This window comes from Alligator sinensis, unplaced genomic scaffold (assembly GCF_000455745.1).
Source record: "Alligator sinensis unplaced genomic scaffold, ASM45574v1 scaffold1642_1, whole genome shotgun sequence".
Lineage (NCBI taxonomy): Eukaryota > Metazoa > Chordata > Crocodylia > Alligatoridae > Alligator > Alligator sinensis.
In genome coordinates this window covers 166474-174904 of record NW_005842914.1, presented here as the reverse complement: position 1 = coordinate 174904, position 8431 = coordinate 166474, and the positions used below count along the sequence as shown (strand labels likewise).

The 8431-nt window shown below is 68.3% G+C and overlaps 1 protein-coding gene across 3 annotated transcripts in view; it reads left to right on the top strand.

Annotated features, from left to right (window-relative positions):
• Window positions 1-647: 647 nt before the first annotated feature.
• The window catches only part of ABR (ABR, RhoGEF and GTPase activating protein), a 26176-nt gene continuing 18392 nt past the window's right edge, over window positions 648-8431 (top strand). Inside the window, exons 1-5 of one of the 3 annotated variants that reach the window (XM_006036097.2) lie at window positions 648-888; window positions 5124-5228; window positions 5932-6117; window positions 6568-6675; window positions 7826-7886. In XM_006036097.2, coding sequence (XP_006036159.1) covers window positions 781-888; window positions 5124-5228; window positions 5932-6117; window positions 6568-6675; window positions 7826-7886 — 568 coding nt within the window. In that variant the 5' untranslated portion in view covers window positions 648-780. Of the gene's footprint in view, window positions 889-2603; window positions 3022-5123; window positions 5229-5931; window positions 6118-6567; window positions 6676-7825; window positions 7887-8053; window positions 8129-8431 lie in introns of those variants that run through there. The other 2 variants (XM_014525935.2, XM_025192332.1) reach the window with 2 other exon arrangements.

Sequence of the window (8431 nt, the reverse complement as noted above, 5' to 3'; positions counted from 1 at the left end):
CGAACCCAGGAGTCCGACTGCCTCGCCCCGGGCTTGTAGGATGGGCAGGGGGCGGGGCTACGCGGCACGGATGCCAGGCCGAAGCCGAGGCCTGGCGCGGGGAGGGCTGCGGCTGCGGCTGCGGCTGGGGCAGGGGCAGGGGCAGGGCAGGCAGGCGAGGCCTGCAGCTTCCAGCCTGCTGTTAATTATGCAAATATAGGGAAGTGTGTCGGTGGGGGGGGGGCCCGTGTTGCGCTTGGCTGGGCAGGGAGCCCTGCCAGCAGCGTCAGCAGAGCCCTCGGTGCCTGGCTGGGGAAGAGGGGGGTGGGCAACAGCAGGGACTGCTCACACGTGTGCTTCTGTGCACATGTGAGGCCCAGCCTGCGTGTGCCCTTGCAGTTGAGTGATGTTCACGCAGCTCCCAGGACGGGGCGGGCGGGGGGCACCAGCATACCCCTGCCCAGGGCAGGCTGGGCACCCATGCACTATCAGGCAGGGTCTCTCCCAGGAGCATGGGCCTCTGACTCCGCCCTCTACCCAGAGACAGGCGCCTATTGGCTGCAGAGCTAGGGAAGTGACCTCACTCTCAAGGAGGCCCCGCCCACCTCAGCATATAAAAGCAGGGCCCTGGGGCTCGGGCTGGGCAGTGCCATGGCGGGCAGGGGCACCGTGCTGGCAGCCCTGGTGGCAGATGCTCACCGGCCTCTCCTCTTCCTCCTGGCAGACTTCAGCTATGGGGCGGACGAGTACGATGCTGAGGGCAACGAGGAGCCCAAGGCGCCGCCCGAGGGCTCGGAGACCATGCCCTACATCGACGAGTCGCCCACCATGTCGCCCCAGCTCAGCGCCCGCAGTCAGGAGAGCGGGGACGGCATCTCGCCCACGCCCGCCGACGGGCTGGGCACCGGGGTAGGTGCCTCGCCGCGTCGCGCTGCCCGCGCGCCTGGCGACAGCAAGGGGGGGGTCTCTGCTGCAACTGGCCCGTGCAGCGTGCAATGAGGAGACGCCAGCCCCGTGAGACCCTACCACGGGGGTGAGGCCGTGGGCGGCACTGGAGGGTGAGGCGCGCCGTCCCTGCAGCTGGGGCCTGGGGACAGGAGGGACCCGTTGCTTTGGGAGGCCTCCCCAGCTCGCCCAGCGTCACGGCTTCTAGCGGTGGAGGGTGGGACCTGGCAGCCTTCGGTATCGGGGGCCTGAGTCGGGCTTTGCAGGGGCCGTGCTGGAGCTCCCCCCGGTCTGGTAGTGTTTGGGGGGCCTTGCCAGGCTGAGGTCACAGCTGTAGCGTGGTTGTGGGGGGCTCTGCTCCCATGCGGTGTTGTCACCAGCGTGACGGTGCTGGGGGGGCTGTGGCCTGCACCCCCCTTGCTCTGTGACCCCGGGGTCCTGCATCCCCTGCTCATGGCCCTGCGGCAGAGGGCAGGACCCGGATGCAGGAGCATCCTCTGGCACTGGGAGGGGAAGCTGGGGGCAACCTGAAGTGGGGGCATTGGGGGCCGGCTTGCCCAGGAGGTGGCATGAGTGAGCTGGATCCAGCTCCGGTCTCGGCTGTGCAGGGCCGGTGGCCAAGGAGAAGGGTGCGAAGGCAGCGCTAGTGCCTTTCCTCTGCTTCTCTGCTCCTGCTTGGTTGAAGCCTGGGCCCCTGGCTCAGAGACGGGCACGCGCGGTGGAGTGTTGTTTGGCTGGCACGAGCTCTGGAAACTCCCTGAATGCCGCGGCCCCCTGCGCCACCGGGGTCTTTCCGGTCCCATGGACACAGACCGTGGGCGCCTCTGCTTCCTCTTCCTCGGCACCAGTGGGTGGGCAAGCGGGAGCATGGCACACGCCGCACCCCTGATGCCCCTGCCTGGCTCTGGCAGCCCCAGTCTGGGCTCTGGCCCCTGATGGGCCTTGGTCAGGCTAGGGACCAGTGCAGTCAGGGCCTGGTGTTCCCGGTGGCCCCATGCTGTTCCCTGGGCAGGTTGAGCTCGGTGCCCCCGTGCTGCACTGCCCTCCTACTTGGGGTCTCTGCCCTGGGGAGCAGCTGAGGAGCGGGGCAGGGGTGCTGGGGCTGTGGGCTTGTGGCAGCAGGACAGGCAGGCTCGGTGCCCAACCCAGGGGCCAGCTGCGCCTTTCCCCGTCCCCCTGGGTTCATGGCCGAGCGGGGTGCAGTGGGCACTCGTCTTCGTGCCCGGGAGACGCCTGGCGCAGGGGCCCTGTGGCGCTGCATGAAGCCAGCCGTGTCTGCACGATCTCCCCGTGTCTGGACAAGGGAGCAGGGTTGGGGGTGGCAGGCTCAGTGTGGGACCTGCCAGCCTCCGCCAGGCACGTGGCCCCTGGGGAAGCCACGGGGGCGCGGGAGCAGAAGCAGGGGGTCTCCTGTGGGGCTCATGGAGGGGGGGCCCAGCTGCGCCCCGTGCTGGGGTGCGTGTCCCTGGCGGGTCCCTGCAGCCCCTCCGTTCCCTGCCCCCACAAGCCGTGTCCTGCTACTGCCTGGGTGGCTCACAATAGAGCCGCTGGTTCCTCAAAAGCTCCTGCACCCGCTGCTCTGCATTGCAAAACCGGTTGTAAAAACCCAACGCTGACCACACGCGAAGGACCGGCTCCACCTCGGGAGGCAGGCCGTCAAGACATGCATTTCCTGCATCGGTAGGGCGGAGCTGCGAGGCAGGCAGGCACGGGCGCCGGCAGAGCAGCCAGGAAGGGTTAATCGGCCTGCTCCCCCCTCCCCGGCTCTGACAGCCCCGGCGCTTCCGCAGAGGCTGGGGCTGCCGTGGGTTTCCTCTGCCCTGGGCCTCTGCAGCGTTGCTGGGGCAGGCGGGAACGCCGGGGCTCCCAGAATGGCTCCTTTCATCCGGCTCCGGCTGGGCGCCAGGGCTGAGCCAGGCCCCGCCGGGCTGCTGGCCTAGGGGCTCCCCTCCCCTGGCCCCTGCGGCTGGGCTGGCCATGGAGGAGGAGGAGGAGGCCATCGGGTACCTGGACAAGGTGCTGGAGGGTGAGGAAGACTCCGAGCCAGGCACCCCCACCAGCCCCAGTCCGGGGTGCTTGTTCCTGGCCTCCGAGAAGGTGAGACCAGGTCCGGCTGCCCGGGGGGTGTGGTGTGTGCCAGCTGCGTGTGCACTGCCCTCGTCTGCAGGCACGGGGAGAGGGTTGGGGCACCGCTGTGCTCCGTGGCGGGGGTCCACAGCCTGCCAGGCTTGGGGCGCGTGGCTCTGCCCTGTCCTGCCACTGTTTCAGGGGGCACAGGGCACCGTGCGTGAGCCGGCGAGCACTGCAGAAGGGAGTGGGACTCGGGGGAATTGCTGGGATCCGGGTGCGAGTGCTGCCCGAGGGGGACAAGGGGTACGGCCCCGTCTCTGGCTGCACACGGCTGCGGCCTGGTCAGTGCGTTGCCCAGCTGTGTCTGTCCTTTGCTCCGGGGTGGGGAGGGGGCAGTGCTGGGGCCGCCTCTGCCACTGACTCTCTGCACAGCCTTTGCCAGGTCCCCTGAGCCCATGGGGGCCTCAGGCTGCAGCGCTGGCGAGGGACAGTGCAGGTGACCTTGGCCGTGGCCTGACGTGGGACAGGGCCCTGCTCCCGGACACGGGCCAGGGGAGGAAGGCCCAGGCCCCTGTCCCAGACAGGGGGACCCATGGGGAGCTCTGTCTTGTCCCCCACACTCGCCCTGCTGCGGGGAAGCAGGAAGAGCACGAGCTTTAAAGCAGGCGCACAACAACCACTGCCCCCCCACCCCGCGTCAGGCCACGGCCAAGTCCTCCTTAAAGGCACAGGCTCATCCGGGGGCCGGTGTACAGAGGCGGGCAGGATGCTCGATGTGGGGGGACAACCCCGAGCATCCTCCCTGGGGTGGTGGGGGGCTGGCAGACAGCACCCCTCTCCCCCAGCTCCCAGTCCTCCCTGGGGCACAGAGGGTTGCTCCCGTGCCAGAGCTGCCAGCACTTCCTGGCACAACCGCCTGGGCTGCCAGCAGCTTCCTCTGGGCATCGTGGCAGCCGCGGCGGGGTGGGGCCAGCTGGGCCCTCGCCCTTGCTCTGCGTCCGCGGCCAGGCCCCCGGTCACTCCCAGGTGACTGGCGCCCAGCCTGGACTCCCTCCCGGGCAGACGGGCTGACTGTGGTTGGCCTGTCCCCTTGGCCGGTGTCCCGGTGCAGGAGGGCTTGTCCCCATGACAGCTGCCCGGGGGAGGCAGTGGGGACCCGGGGTGGGGCTGGCAACAGGCGTGCTGGCGCGGCAGGTCGCAGCAGGCCCCGGCGGGAGCCGCCCGCAGCACGGGAGCACCGTGGAGGCTGCGCGCCTCCTCCGCCTGTCTCCTGGAGCCTCCCCTGGCCCGGCTTGCGTGGGGCCCCCAGCTCGGTGCAGGGCGGGTGTTGCCTTGGAGCTGCACCGCGTGCACCTGGCGGGCTTTTCCCCTAGTGCCACGGGGCCCCCAGAGCCCACAGTGAAGGCTGTGCAGGGAGTGGGGCTCTTGCCACAGCTCAAGTCAGCCCCGCTGGGCAGTGCCAGCCGCCTGGGAGGGGACGGGGGCTCCAGCTGGGTGTCACAGGGCAGCTGCTGGCACCGAGCGGATCTGGGCACGCTGGACCAGGATCAGCCCAGTTCCTGCCCTTGGGGCCAGGCAGGAATTTATCCCGCGGGTCAGGTTGGCCCACTCCATAGGGTTTTGTCTTCCTCTGCCTGGAGCAGGGGGCTGGACCAGATGCGACTTCCCCCGGGTGCTCGGGTTGTGGGGCTGGGGCGAGCCTGGCTGGGGCCCCGGATGTGTGGGTCCGTGCCTGGATCTCGTCCAGGTGTTCAGCAGTGGGGTGCTGGCTGTCCTAGGGGCTGTCCCTCCCATAGCGCAGGGGATGCATTGCAAACAGCTGGGCCTCAGCCTAGTGCTCCTCCCATGGGGAGAGCCGCACGTGGCCCGGGGAGCTGGCGTGCACCTGCCAGGTGTGGCAGGGGCATCCCCTCTCCGCTAGGCTGGTGACTCGCATCCAGACACGGTGGACTTTGCTCCCTGCGAGACTGCAAACACGTCGGAGCGCTGCCAGGACCAGGCTGGGCTGGGCTCTGATCCGTGGCCCGGCCTCCCTCGGGCTGGGGCAGGTTCCTCCCCAGGGGCAGGCATGCCCCCCCCAGAGGCTGTGGCCACCCTGCGGTGCCTGACATGTCTCTCATCCCTTGCAGGGCGAGCAGGATGCCGGGAAGGGGCTGGAGATGCGGAAGCTGGTGCTCTCGGGCTTCCTGGCCAGCGAGGAGATCTACATCAACCAGCTGGAGGCATTGCTGCTGGTGAGCAAGGGCGGGTGATGCGGGAGCCGGGGGTGGGGGGTCACGGGGGCAGGGATCTGGCACCTCCAGGCAGGGCCTGTCCTGGGGTCTCGCCCCAAGGGCCCTAGCGGGTGCAGAGCTGAGACACCGACGTCCAGGGGTCCAACACCGGCTCCCCCTGCTCGCTGCTGGAGCCAGGCTCTGGGAGCATTCGTAGCCCGGTCCTGGCTGCTTTGCCCCCCCAGGCTCCGGTGGGTCTTATGTAACATCCTGGGGCACAGGGAACAGTCCTCCCCGAGGCTGGGGAATGAGGAAGTCTGTGCCAAGGGACGTGGGAACTGACAGGCACCGTCTGCAGGCCCCGCGCTGTCTCCCTGCTTCCTGGCTTCCCTCCCTCGTGCGTGCGGACTTTGGGGGCCGGGGCGAGGTGCAGGTCAAGCCCTGCCCTGCGGTTACCCCCGGCCTGGGCTCCCTCCATGCTCCAGGGAGATCCCAGCTCAGGGATCTCCTGTTCTCCCGTCACCCTCCCATGAAGCTGGGAAGGGAGGGTCACGCCTGGCTGTGGTGTGACCCAAACTCAAACCCGGACACCAGATGTGATGGAGATGGGCCAGCAGGTGTAGGTGCCATGCATGCATGGTACACGTGTACACTCCCCGTGTCCAGGGGCCTGGAGGGCAGGAGCTGTGAAGCACCCACATCCTCACTGCCCTCCTCCCCGCAGCCCATGAAGCCGCTGAAGGCCACGGCCACCACGTCGCAGCCGGTGCTGACCATCCAGCAGATCGAGACCATTTTCTACAAGATCCAGGACATCTACGAGATCCACAAGGAGTTTTATGACAGCCTCTGCCCCAAGGTGCAGCACTGGGACAGCAGCGTCACCATGGGACACCTCTTCCAGAAGCTGGTGAGCGCTGGGGGGGCTGGCATCACCCCCACCTCGCAGCTGCCCCTCCAGGGATGCAGCCCAGGAAGGAGGGGTCGAGCCAGCTGAGGATGTGCCTGTAGTCGTGCTATGGGGGGACGCAGACCCCCCTACCCGTGGGTCAGTCAGAGGAGGAGCGTGGTTGGTATGGTGGCAGTTGCGCCCACTGGGAGCGGCAAATGCCCAGGGCAGCAGACACGAGCGTGAAGCAGCCTGCCACGTCCCAGCCCACCTCGCTGCCTGGCCAGGGTCGGGCTCCCCCGCTGTGTGTGCTGCTCCTTGGGCACCAGCCCCTCTTTTTAGCCAGGATTGCCTGGGTGGGTGGCCGTGGAAACCCCTGAAGACAGCAGTTCAGCGGAGGGGTCCCCATGCCAGGCCATGGTGGGGTTGGCGTCTGGCGGGGCATCGCAGTAACCGCGCTGCTCCCCGCAGGCCAGCCAGCTCGGCGTGTACAAGGCCTTTGTGGACAACTACAAGATCGCGCTGGAGACGGCCGAGAAGTGCAGCCAGAGCAACAACCAGTTCCAGAAGATCTCGGAGGTGTGCGGGGCCGGCGGGCGGTGGTTTCTCCCCTCCCAGCCAGCTCTCTCGGGCAGGCGCGGGGCTGTCGGGAAGTACATGGCATGATGGGCAGGGCCCCCCGGTCTGAGTGCTGGAGCCCCAGTCCCCTTCCCGTGTCTGTGGGGCCTCCATGACTCTCTGTGCAGGGTCCCTGGTGAAAGGGCTTTTGGGGCTGCTTCCTATGGGGCGCCCCCACTGCAAGGTGCCCCAGTGAGCTTTGGACAAGCCATGCCTTCTCTGGGCTGGCTTCTTCAGGCCACACTAGCAGGGAGCCCAGGCCTTGAGGGGGCTAGCAGAGGGCCTGGCTGGGCCAGTGAGCTGCCCAGGGGCAAGAGGAGCCAGCTCCGTGCCCACTCCCAGCGGTGCTGAGGGTGCTGGGCCAGTGCTGGGGTGAGCAGAGTCCAGCACAGCCCGGCTTCCAGCAACAACCAGGCCCATGAGGCCCTGCTCCGGTTGGGTTGGCCCCCAGGACCCTTCTGGAGGGGAGCCCAGCGGTGGCCGGTGTGGAGGGGAGTCTGCGGGGCGGTGCTGTCCCTGCCCTGAGCCAAGCCTGGGGCTCTCTGGAGCGTTCCTCCATGACGTGTAGCAGGCTCCAGCACCCTGTGTGCCAGCCGGATGCTGTCTTTACATGTAAAGACCTGGACCCCTGAGTCTGGGCAGGCAGCTCTGCCCTGGGGGTGTCGGGGTGCTCCCTGCTGTGCAGTCCGGGTCCCAGCCGCGAGGTATTTCTGGGGATATCGTCCCCAGAGTCTGGTGCGGATGCGGGGCTGGGATCTCAGCCTGGCACCGGTGGGTCTTGGTGTGTCCGGAGTGGCTCTCAGCCGAAGGCGGCTTCTGCACCCAGTACGAGTTGCCCGGGTTGCTGGGGACCACGGTGCGATCGAGGGGGGCTGCACAGGCCAGGTCGGGCTTTGCCCTGCCTTTGCTCTCTTGGATGAGGGGGCATCTGTGCCCTGGCACTGGCATGCCCACCTGGCTTGAGAGATGCCCAGGAGGCCCCCCTGTCCTGCTGGAGCCTGTGCAGGGAGGCAGCTTCCAGCGTGACCCCAGCCGAGGCAGCAGGAGGGGAATTAGAGCCCCCCAGCATCCGCCACAGCCAGCCTGCCCTAACCAGCCTCTCCCCCGGCAGGAGCTGAAAGTGAAGGGCCCCAAGGACTCCAAGGAGAGCCACACGTCTGTCACCATGGAAGGTACCGCGGCGAGCGAGCGTGCGCGTGGGGAGGGGGCGCGCGGGAGCCTTTGTCTGCGACCCGGACCAGAGCGCGTGAATTATTGATGTGCGGGAAGCGAGCCCTTTGTGCTCCCGCGCCCCTCCTTAGGATGCTAGCAGCGTCGGGAGGCCCCCCCACCCGCCGGCAGACATGGCTGCACGGAGACAGGGCTGCCATGGAAATCCTCCTTGTCGTCCGGCTCTGCTGTAACTGCACCTACGGTGAGCATGGGGGGCGCGGGCTGCCTGCGGGCAGGGGTGCAGGCTGACCTGTCCTGCTCTGGCTCCGTCGGGGCTCGCCGATGGGTGGCATTCACAGGAGGTTGCTCAGAGGGTCCGGGGGGTGTGGTACCGCTGCCAGTGGGGTGCCAGCCTTGACAGGGCTGGGGGTGCCCCCTCCCAGTGCCCACAGGTGCTGCCTCCACGCGGCGTTGGGCTCGGTTCCCCAAACTTGGTAGTTTCTTTGTTCCAGGAGCCGGAGGGCGGCTCCTCTTGCATCGTGGCACGAGCAGCTCCTGCCCGGGA